Raw genomic sequence first — 20,600 nt, forward strand, 5'->3', positions numbered from 1 at the left:
AACAAAAGTAGCTTGCTTTTCTTTCTCATGAATCAGCTTGTACATTTAACCTGATATATGTATCAGCAAAACAGCATTTTGGGCTTCGTTAAGGTGATTAAAGATATATTGTATTACCTGATGATGTGGCTGATGAGTGAAAGTGTGTAACTTTAAATGAAATAGAAACAGCAATGACCTGTAACATAGATCTTCCTCAATCGAGACCTGAACAAGTAAAAACAACAAAAAAAGCAGCATTTTTTTTAAGGATGTTGTAATATGATCAACAGAAGGAGTCATTCTTGTGTCAGTGTTTACATAATGACGTAAAAACACATGAAAATGATAACGCTGGGATTTTTTTCAGAGATCTGGACCAAACCAAAATGTTTTCTCAAGTCTGTAGAATTCCGCTTGCATGCTGCGTTATTGCTGCAGCACCACAATACTTCATCTCGAAGTGACACACATATTTCACCTCCTGCTTGTGATATATTGTTCAGTCCTTTCCTCGAGTGACCCTGAAGCATAGTTTGTGCTGCATCAATAATGGTATTCACCTAAATAATTAATGTTGAATTACTCAAAGACATCTACCGACAAATGAGCATCCGTCTCGCCCAGAAAACAGGAAAGGAGCTGAAGCTTTCCTCTGTGCTGTGTCCTTCCGATGCAGCCAAACTCAAAAATGTTGTGTCTGGGTTTTAGTTGTTGTTAGAAAGCAGCTACAATCATGAGAATGATGTGAAACTGGTGAGGTGCACACAGATCATCTCCAAGAACTGAGACTATAAGTGCAGTTGTAATTAGATTTTGTCAAAAATTATAAAAAAGTAGAAGCAAGTACATTGTGAGGAGGACTTATAGAAATTATAAATTCATAAACCGTCTGGTGTGTCCAGGAGATAAACCGCCTATAAAACTGTTGTTTTGTGATGGGAGTTTGGACGGGATCAGCTACAGGAAGTTTGTCACGGCATCATGGGAATTTCATGTTGAAAATTTTAACCTCAGGCGACTGAGCATTTATGAAGTCAAATATATGGACTTCTTTTGAGGTTTCGAGGGAAAACAAGATTAGTTTTCACTTTGTTTGACTGCTAACTGAACACACAAGTAGAGTCTGATATAACCAAGCAGATGGAAACCACAGCTGAATTGTTGGCTTCGCCCAAAACGACCAAACAACACCATTGTGAGGAGAATAATTGAGAATAAAAGAAAGGAGCACATGAAAGGCAAGGTTTCACCTGTGTGTGTTGAGGTTTTGGTTGAAAGACAAATTAGCAAAACACAAGGGATTTTTGAGAGACTGCAGATATGAGTTTGTTTTTCATATTTCCAGAATGAATTAAAGGAAATATTTTTCCTCCTTGTGATGAAAATAATCACGGACTCATTTAATTTTTTCAATTTGGATAAACACAGACAGTTTGAGGCCAACTCTGAGCTGCTTGTCTCATCCACCTCACACACACACACACACACACACACACACACACTTGCACACTTTACTCTCTGGCTCTCTGCCGACAGAAATAAACGCCGACCTGTCAATCTTTCCTCCCAGGAATGTCTCAGTCATCCAGTCGGGTTTTCAAACACTATACATCTTCCAACACCAGATGTACAATGTAGTCCAGTGGGTGTAACGTGACATTCCTGGGTCTGAATACTAAGGTAACAATTCCCCTGCCTGCTGTTGCTGCTGCTTGGCTCGGCCTGCAGCAGGGAAGACCCCCTATGCTGTCTTTCCCTTTGATATGAGACTGGGCAGTTTGCCGGAAGACAATTGCTGAAGAAAGGAAATGAGAAAGCCCAGAGCAGACAGTAGAAGTCTAGCAGGGATACCAGAGAGGAGACAGACTGACCGATTCTTCTCAAACCTCCCCAGAGCAGCGGTTAAAATAGAAAGAAAGGGGCCACGGATGAGGGGCTGGATTTCTGCAGCTCTCTGATGCCGGGCCAGCATGCGTCCATGTGCACATGCATGTTTAAAAACTCCACTCCACAGTAATGCATACATGTAGTGAGTTGGTCAGTGTCAGTGTGTGTGTGTGTGTGTGTGTGTGTGTGTGTGTGTGTGTGTGTGTGTGTGTGTACAAGTGTGTACGTGTGTGTGTGTGAGAGAGAGAGAGAGAGAGAGAGAGAGAGAAAAGCCTCCAGGGGGATTTCCTCTGAAAGGGAAAGCTTTTCTCCTCCCCCTCACCAGCAGTCTCTCCTTCCCTCCCTCCTTCTCTCTCTCTCTCTCTCTCTCTCACTTTAAACTTCTCTAAACACACAGAGACCTGAAGAAAGAGTAAGAGGAGCAACAGGCAGCTCCACTATTTTCCTTTATCAGCACTCATACTTGCGGAGAGCCTATCAAAGTATTTTGTGACTTCAGTCAGATTTGGACCGAGACAACTCCCTGTCATGTGGATGTACTTCCAGAGTGTCTTTTGTGTTGATGCTCTAAACATGGCACGTCTCTCAGCCCGGAGCCCAGGGACGCTGTCTTGTGAGGAGTATCACGACCAAAAATGATAAAACTTATCGCCTGCTAGAGGAGAAACTCCCATGAAGATGGTAATGTAACTTTCTCCTTGTGTATCATTCTTGTCTTTGTTTAAAAAATGTGACCTGTGAAAGTTTATCTCTGGTGTGTGAATGACTTTGTGGATATGCCGTGGCTTTGTTTACACCCAGAAAAGTTTGCTTTAGCTGCTGCAGCGCTGATTCTTTTGTCAAAGAAAGGCAAAGCTTGGGTACAAACTTGTGTTATCCTGAGCCTGGTTAGTAGGACGGCTTCACATCCTCAGCCTAAGGCATCTCAAGCCTCTTAACACTCACAAAGAGTGGCACGTTGTTGAGCTTCCTTAAGTCCCTTTGATTAGGATTTAATAGATGCAGATGGAACACATTCTTCAGTGAGTGAGAGAACAGTTGGGTGTATACATGATTTTGGCTGCTTTTGTTGAAACAATATAATGTGTTTATATGCAATGTTTTGCTCTATAAAGAGTTCAAACCACAGAGGATGAGACTAATCCTGGTCAAAACAGACACTAATTAATGACTGCAATAAAACCGCAAGACTATATAGATGCGTTTGATGGCTTTCAAAGGTGGATGTGGCTTCTTTGGGAAAATAGATGAAAATGTTGAACAAAACACAATAAAATGGGACATATTCAGCACAGTACTTGTGGCATTTCTTTATATGGGAAGCCTGTCAGACCTGTAACATCTGTCCAAGCATGCCAGATAAATTATAGCTTTATAGAGAGCAGCAAGGAAGAGCGCAGTGAAGATTTGGCTGCTAATCATGGCTACCGCTGTATTTTGTCCTCCCTTGTTTGACCAGCTTTTGCAGCTGTTTGCTTCAGTTATTTCATGACTGATGTCGTGCTGCATGACCACCCTGCAACTTATAGTCCTGTAGGAATTAATGCTTGATTGCACTATACCGTACACAATCAGGGGCCTCTATCTCGGGTAAACACTCAGAAATAACACAAAAATCCTAACTGTGCTGTGCTGGTGCGTATTGTATTTGCTCTTGGTTACTGTGTGACAAGGACAAGCAGGAGTTCACCGGCAAGGTCAAACATTTTCTTCTTACAGCGCTGTATAAACCTGCTGCTGCAGCACCGACTGTTGAGGTATTCAAAGTTTATTCAAAGAGAATGCAAATCAACACAGCTAGTGCGAGAGTTCCCCCAGCTTGATGTGCGTTTATGAGTGCAACAGACTTTTTTCGATAAAGAATGATTCAGTTTTACATGTTGGATGTCTTCAACCATAAGAAGAGGACAGGTCTTTTTTTTTTCAGTTTTGGAAGTCAAGCAATGAAAAAACATGAACATTATCACAAGTAATGGGGTTGATATGGCTGATGTGTTGGCCAGCAGCAATGTTATGCTCCAAAACCAAGGAGAATATCTGAAGTTGTTAAATGCTCAGCAGTTTTCATGTTTAATGGAGTGAATGCAATGTTGCCCACTTTATATCAGCTGCACAAAAGGAGTTTTTGGCAGTTTGAAACATTTCTTCTTGTTAGAAAGTCAAATGGAATTGAAAGAGCACACCAAGTTTTTGGAAAATATGCTTAGTTGCATATTGTCACCTTCTCAAAAAAATGGCCAGAGTCCTTTTTTTCAAGTTTTTCAGAAAATACAAAAGTACTGGAGGGGGCGGCATGGCTCAAAGGTAGAGTGGCCGTCAAGCAACCAAAGGGTCGCTGGTTCGATCCTCACTTCCTCTGGTGACCGTGTCCAAGTGTCCTTGAGCAAGATACCAAACCCCTAATTGCTCCTGATGGCCCTGTGATGGACTGGCGACCCATCCAGGGTGAACCCCGCCTCTCACCCAAAGTCAGCTGGGATAGGCTCCAGCCCCTCCACGACCCTTAACAGATAAGTGGTATAGAACATGGATGGATGGACAAAAAAAATTGGACAAAACATCATAAGGAGTTGATTTGGACAAAAGCATTGTCAAAAAGTGACAATTATTTTAAGAAGCTGACGATGTAGAAGATCGACACCCTTCTTTCCTTTGTGTGTGTATGAGCTGTGTTCTCTTAACATTTTTTAATCTTTAATTAAACTAATACAATTTAATAGAACATCTTGACAAAATAATCATAATTAAAGTCTGTTTTTTTGAATTGTAACTTTGTCCCCTGAAAACACGATCCTGCGACTGTTGGTGGTGACGAGAGTGAAGTCAACAGCCGAAGCATGGAAAAACAACAGGAGTGACGGTGTTGCTCTCTGGGTTCATCAGAACAAGCAGCTCTTCAAAAGCGCTCGGTGCCAGGTGCCTTATCCTTTGTCGTTGTGTAATAATCACACTGACATTTCCGTATCATCAGTCAGTTGACAGATTAACCTCGGTCACAGCAGGGAGGCACATAACAAGAGAGAGTGTGTGTGCGCGCGCACTTACACTTTAATCTATTAGCCATCCACAGAACTGTGGATGTGAGTGAGAGAATCTCTATTTTGATTGGCTGACGGGAGATGTTCTTCAGGGTCACAGCTGGCCGTCTCTCCCTCAGCAGCTCTGGGATGGTCATCAGTAGCTCCCTCACCTGCCAGGAACAAATCAGCACGTCTCTCCCTGACAAATAATACTTCCTTCCCACTGCTGCTGTACTTGATTTAGAAAAAATTCCTGCAGAGGGAGAGAAAATCTATGCAAAACACTGTGGTGTGTTTTTGATTGAAAATATGTTTAACTGCCTTGTGTGCGACTCCGTGAGCTAATTTATTTCACTTTAGTTTCACTCAGCGAAGCCAAGTTATGAAAGTTGTCATAAAGCTGTATTTTCAGCGTGTTTATTATCTCTGTATCCCAAAAGTGGGTCAAACTCCTGAGCGGCTGTGTGCTGCAGTGCGTTTTCAAAACAGATCCGTTCCCAAGTGTTTAGAGGAAACGTATGTGGAGCTGTCGGCTCTCTGTGAGTCAGTTTTCATCGTGAATTGTGTCTCGAAAGAAAGACAATCCACTTCCTTCCCAGGCAGACGGTGCTTGAGATTTGCTGTTTTTGTTGTTGTTGTTGTTGTTGTTTTTTGTGGCATCCTCTGGTAGGATGACAGTTGAGATGACACGTCGCCCTGCAGAATAAGTTGCAGCTTGCATTTAAACTTGAAACCAGCTGAGCAACTTCAGTCAAATCTGTGAAGCGGAGCATGAGATTGCAGGTTGTTTGCCAAAAAGAGGGATTTAAAGTTCCAAACATATATGAAGGTTTGGTCATGGGTTTAAAACTATAAATACATAATCTACCACTGATATTGTCTCTCATGCCTCGTTCCAAACACTGAGGTTCAGCACACTCCTCCGATATAATCTCACATGCTGAAGAATAACTGCATTCCTTGTATCAGGCTTAATGGATTTCTGGAGGCTTTGTGTTACGGTATTTCAATTTCTTGGCCATCGGATTGAACTATGGGAATGATTATGTTGTGTTGCTGTTTCCAAAAACAAAGTCTTCAGAACAGTGTTCCTGAAATTCCCAGAATGACAGCTTTGGGAAACACGCTTTCAGTGTTAAGTGGTAACAGATATCAATCGAGGGAAACAATGCTCAAGAAAGTAAAAATAGAAGAGCAGTTGGACAGCTAGTCTATGTCATAATTTCTGAGAAATGCGTGAAAATGAGCGCTAAAAGGAACGCTGACAGGCGACTGTTCAGAATGAGTCTACTAAAACGGACAAGGTGGTGTGTTCAACATGGCTAGTATCAACACTGAGGAACAATCAAAGACATCTGTGCAGTCTCACATAGGCCGTCACTTCATGTCGTTTTCTCCGCCGTGTAAAAATTAGAAATAAATTGACTTCCACCAGTTTCGCACAATCACAGGTCCTCTAGTTTCCATCATATTCTGTTGAAATCTACACAGCTTGTGACATTCATACTCTGCAATTTCCAGCCAGAGTGTCGTAACGGCAGTAAAGCTGTGGGACACTTATTATTGTCTTAATAAGTGTGATGCGGGACGGAGGGACATGAAGAGGGACACCTGGTAGAAAGCGCTGTGCTCTGTTTTTCTCAATGGTTTTGTTGTTGTTGGGGTTTTTTTTGCTCAGTTTGCTATTGAACTCCAAACTATTTCCTCTTTTCTGGCTGTATTGGAGCAATTGTGGGCTAAGTCTTTCCCAGCAGGCATCAATTATCTATTTCTTATTCTACACAAGCAGTTACTGGTGCTGGCTGACAGTTTTGAGAAGGCAAGAGGTTGGGCATCGTACATGCACGATCCTTCAGGCTACCGTTTTCTGAGGTTTTCTGACCGCTAGAGGTCTAAATCCAAGATGCTGGACCTTTATGAAAAAAATAAATAAAAATGAGTGCATCTTCCCTGTGCATCAGATTTGTTCCAAATTATATTTGGCCCGGTAGTTTTTGTGCGATGTCTCCTGGACAGATTTAACATAACAAAATCATGTCATTTATTAAAAAGGTTTTATTGTATCTAAAGACTTTTTCAACACAACATTTTTATTTTTAATTTCTGATTTCTTTAATTCTGTACCTGACGACATTAGAAATGCCACTCACATTATGCAGTATTTCCACAGAGTCTGACCCTCTGGTTGCACACGTTGGAAAAGAGAAATCCAAGCCTCCTCTGTGTCTTTCACAACAACAAAACAGTTCTACCCTCAAACCTATTAAATCTTACAGTCGATAAAATGTGGTTATCAAGGAGGGAAGCTGTTACTCTGGATTTATGCTGGATTCTGGTCAACTTAGTTCATTGTCCTGCAGGATAGTAGAAGCCAAATAGTTTCAGCATGACTGTCTGCAACATACTGTATGTTGTGAGGCTCCCAGATGTTAAAAGCTAAATGTATTTAGCCTAATACAGATCCAGGGTCAGTCACTTAGACACATACTGAGAAACTGGACAGCTTTCTGTTGCTTATTCATTTTACAAACATAGTTTCAGTACTTTGGAAAAGGAAAAAAAGAATATAGGAGCCAGATCGAAGGGGTTAGAGTAAACTCACATTGTGTTTACTCTTGGCATCAGAGACTAAGAGAACAAAAAAACAAGGGAGTTTTGTCTTTCGAGGGGCCTTTTATTGGTTGGAAGGATTTAAGAGAGCTTCGACGAATGGAGTTTAACAAGAGTGGATCACACACAAAAGACAAAGCTGTCTCTAAACAGGAGAGATGGTGACTCTGTACGAGGAGGAAAGACGTAGGAGATGGAGTTTACATGTTTATATAATCATGATATGACTAAGACTGGGATCATAATGATGCTCCACGACCAAACAAACTGACATTTTTGGGTTACGTGTGAATTTTTTAAACCACAATTGAGGAGAAACGAAGAGGCGATATGTAAATGGACGGATTTGTCTTGACATCTTCCTGCTTTGATCTTTTCTTTTTTTAGGGGGTTTCATTTGTCATCAGCACTTTGCGGCCGTGCCCTAATTGTCTGTTGTTACGACTGAGTTGTTGTCATCTGAGGCTTTTAGAAGTATCTGCGCGTCCGTACATGCAGAGTTCAGCATTTACTGGCGGGTCTTAACTCACCTGTCACCACTGATTATGTTTTGGCTTTAGCCTGGAGGTGGAGTCCATGTCTTACCAGGATTTCAGAAAAATGTGATGATATCAGCAAATGAAGAGCTGTGGACTTTTAGTTAATCTTCTTTACAATGACACAGTGGTCAGTTTACATCGCTAGTCTTTTGACCCTTTTGCTGATGACAGAGATAGAACCTGTTTATACTGAGGCTTAAATGTGACTTTCTTTCACCAAAGCCTGAGGCAATGTAGAGAAAGAAAACTGCAAAAAGTCCCACACTAGCATGCCTATTCAACTCAAACAATGATCTTTGTTGGAGACTGAATCTCTTTCCAAGCTGAATCAAGAGCTATAGTGGGCAGACAGGGAATCCCCTTGTGGTGAATGGGTAAGAGGAGGCGGCTGTGGAATGCGCTCATCTGCTGGACATTGATCAAACTCATCGTTCCCTGCAAGATAAGAGGTCAGGATTGAAGTATGATGTAACGTCCCACTCTGGATATTTGTGGGAGTAAAGCACTGGAATGAAAGTCTATAGCAACTCTTTGTCTTGCAATAAAAAGAGATGCCATACAGCGATATGCAGGGACTGCCAGCCAACTCTGTCGTGGGAGGAAATGTCATCAAAAGAGACATAGTGTTACAGTCCCCTCTGGTTTTTGAGTTCAACTCTTGGACCCTTGTTTTGATGTTCTTTTGAGTTTGGACTTTTCAGTCTTGTTACCCTGCCTTCTGTTTGAAGTATGTTTCGTGTAGCTCCTGTTTTATTTTGAAATTCTCTTCCCTCCTGTGTCTGTATTTGCTCTTCTTCCTTTCTTTTTCAGTCTCCCCCATCCAAAGTGATCACTTATCTTGTTATGGTCCTCACTGGCCACATTCCTGTTCCCAGTGTTTCTCATCCAATCAGCTCCTTGCCTTCCCTCATGTTGAACATGTATGTTCAGTCTGGATTGGAATTTTAGTTCCTTAATTCTTGTCTGCCAGCGCAAGTTTTTGGACTTGCATCCACACCGCAAAACACATAAATAACAGCAGAGAAAAAAAAGACACCTGAGGTATTCTCATGAAAAATTAGTATGATATGTTTCGAAAAGCTGGACAGAATTTTACGTGCATATTTCTATGAGTGTCCAGCTACAGCACACGCGCGATTAATGGACCCGAGCAAACCCCTACAACCTCAAGCAAATTCCCGTTCTCAGTGGAAAATACCATATTTTAACAATAGTTAGCAGCTAGTTAGCCTAAGGAGGATAAAAAAAGACGTCTAGGTTAGGGTTAGGGAAAGATCACGGTTCAGAATAAAAAAAAACATTGAGTACAAACAGCTGTAAATCCTCCAATGTCTCAGCCTTGGCTCGCCATTATGTGTTGAACTATTGTGCATTATGTGTCATTTCAAGTATAAGCTCTCAGCTGACTGAAACCGTCCAAGGTCAACAACGCAATATTTACTCATTTGAATGTGATCATAGTTGGAAATCAGAAAAGGCTTTTCTATCGTTTCACCTGCACTTGCACCGTAGGAACATGAAACCCAGAAACAGTGTCTGGACGTCATTGTTTGGCAAATTAATGAGGTAGAACGGCTGCATTCACGTGGAAAAGCAGGTGAATAAATTCACTCTCTTTGTAACAGTGTTCTTCTTTCTGCTTGGAATCACAGCTCCACTTTCTGATAGCTGTGATTTGTTACACTGATGATTCATCTTTTTTAGAGTTCAACTCAGATCCGTCCTTGACTTCCGTCAAAGGATGATTGCATGAAAAGATCACTTTACTTTTCACTAGGGCCAGGGGATTCAGTACTGCTCAGAAGAGGGATGTGACATAGTCAGAGCACAAAACCTACAGAGTAGAACTTTGAGTCTTGGTCTCGGTTGCAAAACATTTGTATGTTTTTGCTGTTTTCCCCATGTTTTTATAGTGAATGCTTGGAGGTTTGCTTTGCCACTGCAGAAAGGTGTTGTTCCAAGTTCTTTCTCCTCACCCAACATGTCTCACTAACTGAATTGTGTAAGCACTCTCTACTACAAATGACTTCAGTCAGCATTCTGTCATTATGATTCATGTGATTAACACTCGCCTTTCAGGAGACTATTTTGCCCCTGAAGAGTGGTTTCTTACTGAATGTTTCACACATGTGAGACAGAAGAAGACAATAGCAGCAGCAACCATCCCTGACCCTACCCCTCATTCATTCGGCTGACCAGCCTGTCTGAGCCGGGGTCCAGCCGAGCCTTAGGGAGGGTCTCACTCATATGATTCACTAGACAAACCACCCACGGAGGGCTCCAGTCAAGGGAAACGCCTCAGGGTCTTTTGTTTTTAGAAGAATCTTACCCACACAAAAAGAATCTACATGTGCAATTGAGTGTTGGGAAAAGTTATGGCAGGAATGCATGAACGTTTCAGTTCCATTTTACTGGAATTATTCAAATTAGTGACAGAACACTTGCCAACCACTCTGATTGTTCTAAAACTTGCTCACTGGAAATTTCCCAGAATGATGCAGTGCATTCACAGAGTGTTTTTAGATCTTACCTCTGGTTCACAGTTAACTTTGACAGGTACAGTAGAGCCCGACGTTCCGGTGCTGCAGTCAGTCGGCAGCAGCTGCGATGCATTACCAGTCGAGACCGAGCCTCTGAGGTATTTAGTTCTCCGTTTCCTAATCTATTGTGACAGATGTGCTCAATCTGAACTAGGAGGAATTCTTTACTACTGAGGACACGCAGCGTCTCCAACTGATACAAAGACATCAACTGATTTTCAGAAAACTCATTTCACCGGTCCTGTACTTCAGGCTTGAAAACCACAACATATCTACATGAAAAAAAGCCAAATTCAATAGCAGGCTGCTTTAATGATTCATGAACAACAGTTGAAACTTAAGGTGCTTTGTTTTCATGAATGTCCGTGCTTCTAACACAAGCATCTGTCAGCCAGCGTGAACCAGTGTGAGGTCTTTGAAGCTGCTACACTTGTGTTTACCCTGAGTCAGTCTCTGGTCTGGGTTAGGCCATCAAGCTAAATGAGGAAGGGGCTAAAAACAGACTCCTTTGTGGGTCTGGGAGATCAACACAGCAGAGTACTGTGAACTGATTGTATGAATAACATGCCTGGCCTGCTGCGGTCAGTGGTAAAGACCTGTTCAGATCCCAAACTGTCAAGAGCCAAGTCTTGATTTTCACCTGCCAGCTCCACATACCAGCTCAAGACCACTAGCTGGCAACATGTGAATCAAAGAAAAAATTGTAAATTTCAGACGCTGTACAGGTGCAATATCAAAGTAGGAAGGCATGCCAAGCAGCATCTGTAGAAAAAAATAGCGCAACGAAAAGGTCAGCTGAGCCAGTTGAAGTGCAAGCCAGTTGTACTGTAACACCAGGAGAGACGCCACTGACGCTCTCCCAGCATGCAGCCTGAACACAAATGCAACCTGAACGTTAACGTAAATGATCTGCATTTCCACGGCAAAGTCTAAAAACACCAGTGTCATAAGAAGAGCAGAACAACCACTCTATACCCTGCAGCTGGTGAGGCTCAGTGAGTGAAAGGAAAATATACAAGATTCGATCTTTTGTTGTCAAAAGGCATGAAACAGAATTGCAAAATGTACGCGGTTGAGTTAGAAAGTAGTTAAGAGATAAATTATGATTGTTTGAGGGATTTTAAATTGAACCCAAAAGTTTTGTGGGGAGATGCTGTAATCACATGATTTAGTTCCAGTAATTCTCATGAATTTGCACGCTATGATAGCGAACTCAGTATCCCGGAGGTGGTACTTCAGAGCTTTCCTCCAGGTTGGCGGGAATGCCTCAACGTTTCCTTCAAAGAACTCGTGACAGAGGACGAGATTAGACTCGACTTTTGTTGAGTTTAGCACATGTATGTCATTCTGTCCCAGATGGTACGGAACTATCCCTTCTAAATGTATTATTTCCATCTGATGCACAAATGCCTGCCTTGTAAGTTATTGTCTTGTTATTGTGACGATAGAAAGCCGACGTATTTGCAGTACTCATCGGGTCATAAAAATGCTCCGCTTTTTTCTGCAATTTGTTGATGTGTCACAAAGCAGCATCTACATGCGGTTGAAGGGCGAGCATGTGTCCTCACTGGCATTGTAAATGGAACTGTACTCCGTTTTTCTCCATTCTCTGGTTCTTGTCGATTTGAATAAGATCAGACGCTGACCCTGGTCTGCTACAGTGCACCACTTTAATGGATCCTGGCCAGACATGAAACAAGTTGCACATCCAGGCAGGACAGACTTAATCATCTCCAGATTCAGTTCAAAAAAACGGCTTTACGTTGTTCCTGCTCAAACAAAGCTCTCTTCATCCTCGAGTGGATTGATTTAGATCTCAGCGGACTTGTAGTGCTGTAGGTTTTAGTTTGTTTGACTGTAATCACATTTCTTCTTTTGTTCTCGACTCTGAAACCAGAAATGTATGCATTCCATCCCAGGACAGGCGGGGTTACCAGGCCAAGATAAATACCTATCCTGTCTTGTTGCAGACACAGACCGTTTTTTCTGGGCCATGTGCCTTCTTCAAATAAATCAGGGTTATAGCAATATAAAATGTCCATATCATACGCAAAGGGCTAATTTATTATGAAGCCACGGACTCCTCACGGAAACCAAAGACTGTGAACACATGATTCTCATCATCCCTTAATAATAGGTGCTAGAGGAAAGCACATACAAGATGATGTGATGCCATCGGATCTATCATCTTACCAAATTTCAGCAGAAAAAACAGGCAAACCAAAATCGATGACCTCCGTTGTTTATTATCGCTGTGGCAGAGGCAGTAATGAGATGGGTCCTGAGTGTAAATCTAATATCCATGAATGCAGCACAAACCTGATCGCACGGACCTCCATTTATTTTCTCCTCCAGAACCCAGAATCTCTGGACTCGTCCATCCAGAGCGCCCTCTCGGCCCTCTTCCCACCTTTCGAGGCCACGGCGCCCATCGTCCTCAGCCAGCTGTTTCGCACCATTGAGGAACGTTACCACGGTGACGCCTTACAATGCCTGCTGGACTTCCTCATCCCGTCCAAACACCTGCTGGAAAGTGTCCAACAGGCGGCGTGTGTAAGTATCAATACTGTTATTACTTCTCTCCCCATCTGAATGTACTGCATTTACACACATTGAAAATATCAAAGATGCACAAGTATTTCAGTGGGAGTATCCAAGTGTTTTGATGACTTCTAAAATACTGAGCTTAATGAGAGCTGTACATTTAATCTTTTCAGCGAATGTATTCATGAATCATGTGGCATTTAAATAAAAGGCAAATATTTCTGTACGTGGATGCTGTTTCACATTGAAACCAGATGAGCTAGAACATTCTTTCATGTTTGATTTTGACGGAACTCAAATTACAGCATGTTTGCATCAGACCTACTCCCTGTCCAGTCTCAACAGTTTCATTTTCTTTGGGAAAATATCAACATTGTCTCCCTCCCCACACTAACACTGTTTCCCAAAGACTGGCTGTTTTCCCAGTAATTCATCAACAAGCTCTTAATGTGCTCCTGACCAAAGATGTAATTACTCGTTACCACCAGAGCATGCGTGTTACTTACGATTAGTCGCTATGACTGATCTGCCCCAAAACAGTACTGGTTCTTCCTTGGTCTATACCACACCTCTTTACCATGTTTGGTTAAAGTCAACCCTGTAGTTTGTGTGTAATCCTGCTGACAGATAAACAGACAAACGCCACTGAAAACGCGACCTCTCTGGTGGAGGTAATTAACTGGAGGAAATTGTTCGACCAGTGTTTGTGTAGTGAAACAAAAACAGTCCCCTCAGTGTTTGTGCTCTTTCAGCACAGCTGGTCAGGAATACATAGAAATGTAATATGTGCCTTAAATGTCCCAAGTGGGAAATTATACAATTCTGATGATTTTTTATTCAGTTGAGTATCTGTGATGGAGTAGAGCGCATTAGAAGACAGCAACACTCAAGCTGAGCTCTTGTGTTTACAGGCTGGATACTCTGATGTGGTTTTCCGCTGCGAGGGCTGGCCTCTTTGTCTCCATGACAAAACCGTCATCCAGTTAGCTCCGGTGAATCCGCTTCTGCTGCGTCCTGGTGACTTCTATCTCCAGGTGGAACCTTTTGGTGACCAAGCGGCTCGTATCGTCCTCAAAAGTCTTCTAGAAGAGGGATGTCGAGAAGTGGAGGAGACCCCGATCCCTGAGACTTCCTACCCCTGCATCTTCACTGAAGACTGGCTGCAGGAGGTCAATGAGGGACGCCATGGGACTCCCTTGTCGCGTTGTTTGCTTTGCACTGATCACGGCGTAATCAAGTTGCCGTGGGCTGACATAGCCATCCCAGAGTTTTTGGACAAACCTAAGGTCCTGCCCTCATATCAGGAAGCTCCTCCTGAGCCAAAGCTAATCTCAGTTCCCTCCCGTTTTAATTCCTCCACCCTCCCGCTGCAGGCAATGATTCTTCCTCCAAACGACAGGATGTCGGCATCTTTGAGACCTGTGGATTCCTCCTCCAAACTTGTCAAAGTGGAACATGATAAACGAATCCCCAAATCGTTCTCCAAACCTTTAATTAAACCTGTGGGCTGGGTGTCACCCAACACCTGGGACAGTCGTAATTATCCAGAGACAGAGGGTGACTATGTGGACCTGGTGGATATTGCTAAAGGGAAGGAGGACAGCTTTCTATGTTCGCCCAACTTTTTGAAACCTGCCAGACCACCTCCAGGTGTACCGCTTGGGAATAATGTTTTCTATGAACGCACCCTCCAGTATGCAGAGGAGCCTTGTGCACCCTGCAGCCAGAAGAAAATGGGGCATGAGCCCACGGAGCAAGACTTAAAGTGCCGGTACAGAGACTCATACCTGGCAGCACTGAGAAACCCAGTCACCTTTGAGAAAGGGAGCGTAGATCTCCTGGCGGCATTAGAGGAGGTCAGCCTTTGTGAAGATTTGGAATTAAAATCCAAGGGTACATTTGAAGCTCAAAGAAACGAACCTGGAACATTTTGTAACTTTTGCAAAGACCCAATGACAAATAAACACTGCTGTGAAGCAGCACCAGAGATCTCTCGTCTCAAAGACCCTCCCACAACTTCTGAATCAGAGGACACGATGAGGGACCCTGCCACGGTTTTGAAATCCATCCCTGGTTTAAGCTACAGTCATAAAGTTCACACAAAACTTCTTTCCCATCATTTAGAACACAATGTTAGCATGCGTCCGGAGACCTGTGATGAAAGAGACACAAAACCACAGCAGAGGGTGGACGTGGTGAAACCGTCAGGGAAACACAAAGTCAAAATGAGGTCTCTTTCCACTGTGTCAGAGACTCCTAAAGGGAGTCCTCTTCTCTATAAACTCAATAACAGGAGCCACAGTGACATTTGCCCCGAAACAATTAGCAGCATCATGCAGAGTAAGAAAGCTGAGCTTCTGGATCAGGTGACACCAAAGTTGGAGAGATGGAAGTCTCCTAAAAAAGGTAAGTTGGAAGAACACAAATTTACATAATTATTGTTGCACACGCGTTTGTTTGGCCTGCAGCGTTTCACACCAAACTGACCGACTGAAACTCGATCAGGTTCTTCAGAGAATGTTTTCCACTGAAGGGGTCACAGTTCATAAAGGCCCTTCAGAATAAAAGTTCAAAAGTTAAGTATGATATTCCTCATGGGAATCCCCCCCGCTGTCTGGGGTCTTTGACAGTATCACTGCAGTCACGTCATTCTTATTAGAGCGAGAGAGAGAGAAAGCGGAAATAGTAGGCTGCACCCCGTGGAAAAGAGAGGTCCTGAACCCACTGGGTAAAAAGAAAGACGAGAGAATTCCTTTAATGTTGAGAGACAGCAAAACATGAAAGAAGGAGGTTTCTGTTGCATGCACCCTTGACTGGAGACATGCTTGTCATGGACTATTAAAGTGGCAAAGAGAGAGAGAACAGACAAGTCTTTGTTGGGTCTAAGGGGAGTCCAATTAGGATGTCTGGATTAAAAAAACAGACAACTGCAGTGTTTTCTTCCAGAGAGCATGTCCAGTGTGTAGAAGCACTACACAGCTACTCAGCCGGGTAGAGGGGCTTGATAGAAGGCTGTCAAGAATTGTGGCTGAATCAATATTGTTGGTCAAGTGCAAAGGTTGCTGGATAGCATATAAAGTTGGTGTGACAAGAAGTAGGAAACACAATCTGTTAAGAGGATATCAGGCTGGGGTTTCTCTCTTTGGGGAAACAAGTATTTTTGTGTTTACTGACAGATTCCCAGTTATGCAGGAGTGAAACTCCTTCCACCGCGGATGGACCAGTGTCCAGGCTCCAGAAAATAGACAAGCCGTCCTCTCATCTCGCCTCTGCCAGTGCCGATCCTCCACAAAACCAGGAATCCAGTCTCAGGAGCATCAGTGGCCTTCTTGAACTGGGCTTCATTTGTTTACCAGGTACTTTACACTAATGATTCCGACATCTGCAGTTTGTCATGAGGAGGTTCTTAAATCATGAATATTTCCTGTGCACATATTGGAATGGGCTTCATTTTTATGAAAGGTGTTGACTTGTGACATACTCGTTATATAAATCCCATCAGCCATTTCAATGAAAGAATGTCCATTTAAAAAGCCTTGTAGATCTTGGTAACTCAGAAACTTTGATCAAGGCAAAAGTGCAGCATCTCTCCTGTGGTGTTACCCTTGAGGGTGAGACAATCTTCCTCTCTGTCCCCCTGCAGGAAGCAGGGACAGGACCGGCAGGGCAGTGGTGGAGGTTCACTGTGACAGGAAGGAGTGGACGTCTCCTTTGGTTTCAGCCCAGACTCTCTGCGAGTTACTGCTCTACCTCCACTCCATACCCAGGTACTGCAAACACTGTTATTGAGATCTGCTAAAAGTGTGAAGGAACATTTGTGTGTTAGTCTCAATCAGTCTGAAAGCTTCAAATGTGGAGCTGGAAATGGCCGGGGGGGGGGGGGGGGGGGGGGCTGTGGGCGGTGTGGGATCAAGACGTGAGTTTGTTTCTGTTTGATAAGGAAAATGGAACTGGAAAAAGAAAAAGAAAATTAGATAACAGTTGTAGGGGAGGAATAAGATCAAAAATGTGTAGTAAATAAGAGTCCTAATAATGACATTTAATTTAGGGGGGAGGAGGAAAAACAACAATTGCTGGTCAAAGTGAAACAAGAGAGAAGAGACATGAAGAGGAAAAGATCGATAGATGACGCTTTTGAACAGTTGAGATAAGAATATGATTGAATGAAAAAAGAAAGATGGTTAAAATCAATTAGAAATAAGGCATAATTAAATTAGATAAGTTAATTAAATTAGATCAAATCAGATGATGTCAAATAAAGTTCTCCACTAGAAGAAAAGTATGGTTGTTGATTTATTGAGCCTGTTCTGTTGTGTGTAGTAAATCTGGTGACCACAAGATGGCAGTAGGATGTAAAGTTTATGCCCCACGCTTCCTTTGTTCCAAGTCGACCAAATTTATGAGGTGTATCCAGATTAAAGTATCCCTGAATCATCATTACTTGATTGTTAAACAGTATATTTTATATAGATTCCACACCCTTTGAGCTCAGTAACTTTGACCTCGTCTATCAACTCAATCCGAAAGGTTACCCAGTAAACACTTTTCCTGTTTTCTCTGAGATTAATTGTGCCTTTGAAGTTCAAAAGGCTGCTCCACCAGGTAGCTCGGCCTTCCTGCGTCCCCAGTAGAGATCCATACCACAACAGTCTCTAGCCAGGCGGGCTGCCAACTGTCTGGTATGCAGCGCCTTGCTAGAATTAGCAGTCATGTCTGATGTAGGCGAACCGACGGTAACCCGAGAAGAGGCCATTAAAGAGGAGTGTGTGAAAGCATTAAAGTGAGGAATGGGATGTGTGAAGAAGAGAGAGAGAGAGAGAGAGAATGTCAGAGAGTGCAAGATAACATCACGAACACTGGTTTGAGAAGTTGAATAATTAAAGCTCAAAAACATTTATCAACAGAGACCATAGTGATGAAGTGAACATCTTTCACTCTGTTTGTCAGGAAAGATGTTCGGGAGCTGGGAATGACTTTGGTCATCAATGCCAGGAAGAAGTCTCCTCCATCAGACCTCTACAAAGCTCTGCTGATGGCCCAGGTTAAAACAACGAACCTGCACCAGAATCTTCACCTTAAAATCACACGCAACAGCCACATATCATCAGATTCCAAGAAATACCCTTTAAATAACAAGGAGCAGAGTGGATGCAAGGATAAGCACACATTCATACATGCAAGTCTTACAAATCTTACATGGATTTCAAATATTTAAAAGTTGCTAGCACTGAACAAATGCACTAGGGGGAGCTATCGCCCTTTTGATCAGGTTCAAAAGAAGCTCGAAGAAACAGTTTCATGCGTGAAAAAAGTTAAAGCAGGATGAGAGTGCAACTGATGTTTTGATATTAGAAAATGCGTCTCATGTTTAAATTTTGAGAGTTGATATATTAATGATACATCAACTGACCCCCTGCTATAGGAACAAGCTCTCCATGCTGTCCACAGTGTTGTGATGCTGGCGGATAAAGACACATGTCCACGCCCAGAGAAGCAGCCTGGCCTGCAAGTGAGAAATGTATTCTTTTATTGCTCTGTGGAGATGAACGCTCCTCTTCCGCTTTGCCTGACCTTTGTGTTATTCTATAAGATGGACATGGTGACTTCTATGAAAGCCCTCTTCAAGACAGTGGAAGCTTCCCAGCTGACCTCTGACCTGGGCGGGACGTTCACGTACAGCCATTCAGACTGGCTTCAGTTCCATCAGGTACTGAATATCGTACACTATATTATACAGGCCTGCACAGCTGTGAGGCGGCGTCCCGCTGTCGTATTGATTAACGCTGGAGCTTCCTGGCTCTTTGAGCACAATTTACTGGAAATGATTCAAGATGGTCACACCAGCGCAAATCATTCAGCATTGGTTATTCTGTAAAGCCAAAAGCAGATTTGAACGGAATGAGGCTGCAGTAAGTCACAGGTGGAGAGTCGTATGAGAACGATCATTTCGATCATTTGGATAATAAACTACCGAGTGTCAGCAGGGCCTGACGTTTTACACTGGAAATGAATGCATTATTTCTCAGTACGCACCCCCTCAATGGAACAGATCCATCTTGGGCTCCTCCCCAGTTTTTGCATTCGCTTTGTTAACAAGATATGGTGTTATGGAGTTCATGTATCCAAATGATAGGTCAACACAGTCTAATTGAAAGGGCAAAAGATGAGTAGTTGTTTATTTTTTAAAAGGAAGTAAAACTTTCAGGTTATTTTTTGATACAGATTGTATTCACTAGATATACATACAGCATATATGATGTACATTTGATTGTATGAGGTTAAAGTGTGGCTTTCGCCCTCTCATCTTTGCATCGTGCAATTCAACATCTCGAGTCCTCTAAAACAAACCTAACCAGTGCTCCCTCCTAGAAATGTGCTACCTGTGAGATGCAGGGCATCAACTCAAGGTGGCACTGATGTGTCCCGGATGGTCTTAAAGTGATCTCACTGAAAATATGCGAATCTACCAGGACCTCCCTGCACCACACTGCATGAACTTTGTTAAATGGCACACAAATTCCGTGGATACTGTTTTTAACACATGAGGAAGTCTACAACAGGGGGCAAACATCAGACCATGCAGCAGGAGACCCGCTAATAACGCTGCACTCATAACATTCATGTTTTCTTTCATGTGTTTTTTTCCCCCCCTAAACATGGACTGTGTCGACACATCATAAAACATTATTTTCCAACAGTGAATGTCATTTCCAGAAGCCGTCGTCAGTGAATATATATATATGAATGAATATATATCTAAGAATATAAGATAACTTTTTTTCTGAACTGCAGAACTACATAAACCACCATTTTCATTTGTGCACAAACATCGGCAGTGTTTCAGCGTGTTTTGGTGTTTCATCGGCGCTTGCATAGAATTTTAACAGATGTCGTACCACCAACACGTACCCCGGTGTTAAAAGGTTGTTTCTCTATTTTCAGAGACTGGTTTCTTTCATGACTGACCTGCAAGGCGCGGACAGTTTGTTGCAGAAGGCCATCAAGAGAGTGAATGAAAGCAAACTGTTGGACACTGCCCAGGTAAAATATAAAGTATAGTGTGATGTTGTGTGACACATTCTGGATGTGGCCATTAACCTCTAAGGTGCTGCTGTAGGAAGTCCAACGATGCATTCAGGAACAGAGAGCTTCAATGAAAGAGGTGCTGGAGGACACCCGATTGGTCACACTGCAAAGAGAAGGAGGAGCCGTACTGGCCAGGATGAGGAGGGAAGAGTTTAGATTCCCACAGTCCGAGGACTACAGGTATATAAATATATAGAAGATGTAATATTGTGCAACAACTTTACCGAGAACATGAAATGCTCCACATTACAGAATGATCTGACTGACTCGCAGAAGTCACAGTCAAAGCTGTGCTCCAGTCATCAATAGAACTGAAATTAATATCTTAAACAAATCCGCAGCTCGCCAAGGTCGAACTGAGACAAAAAAAAAAAGAGGCCTTGACATTTTGG

At 42.7% G+C, this 20,600-nt stretch overlaps 1 protein-coding gene across 2 annotated transcripts in view; it reads left to right on the plus strand.

The window, feature by feature from the left end:
* Window positions 1–2,255: 2,255 nt before the first annotated feature.
* quob (quattro b) overlaps window positions 2,256–20,600 on the plus strand; it is a 29,170-nt gene continuing 10,825 nt past the window's right edge. For both annotated transcript variants that reach the window (XM_086198844.1, XM_086198845.1), the window contains exons 1-10: window positions 2,256–2,550; window positions 12,934–13,131; window positions 14,034–15,528; window positions 16,299–16,478; window positions 16,766–16,889; window positions 18,070–18,163; window positions 18,545–18,631; window positions 18,713–18,829; window positions 20,065–20,163; window positions 20,240–20,388. In XM_086198844.1, the coding sequence (XP_086054970.1) occupies window positions 2,542–2,550; window positions 12,934–13,131; window positions 14,034–15,528; window positions 16,299–16,478; window positions 16,766–16,889; window positions 18,070–18,163; window positions 18,545–18,631; window positions 18,713–18,829; window positions 20,065–20,163; window positions 20,240–20,388 (2,552 nt within the window). In that variant the 5' untranslated portion in view covers window positions 2,256–2,541. The remainder of the gene's footprint in view (window positions 2,551–12,933; window positions 13,132–14,033; window positions 15,529–16,298; window positions 16,479–16,765; window positions 16,890–18,069; window positions 18,164–18,544; window positions 18,632–18,712; window positions 18,830–20,064; window positions 20,164–20,239; window positions 20,389–20,600) is intronic.

This window comes from Aulostomus chinensis, chromosome 3 (genome assembly GCF_037954235.1).
Source record: "Aulostomus chinensis isolate RoL2024-O1b breed Wild chromosome 3, RoL_Achi_v1.0, whole genome shotgun sequence".
In the NCBI taxonomy this organism is placed as follows: domain Eukaryota; kingdom Metazoa; phylum Chordata; class Actinopteri; order Syngnathiformes; family Aulostomidae; genus Aulostomus; species Aulostomus chinensis.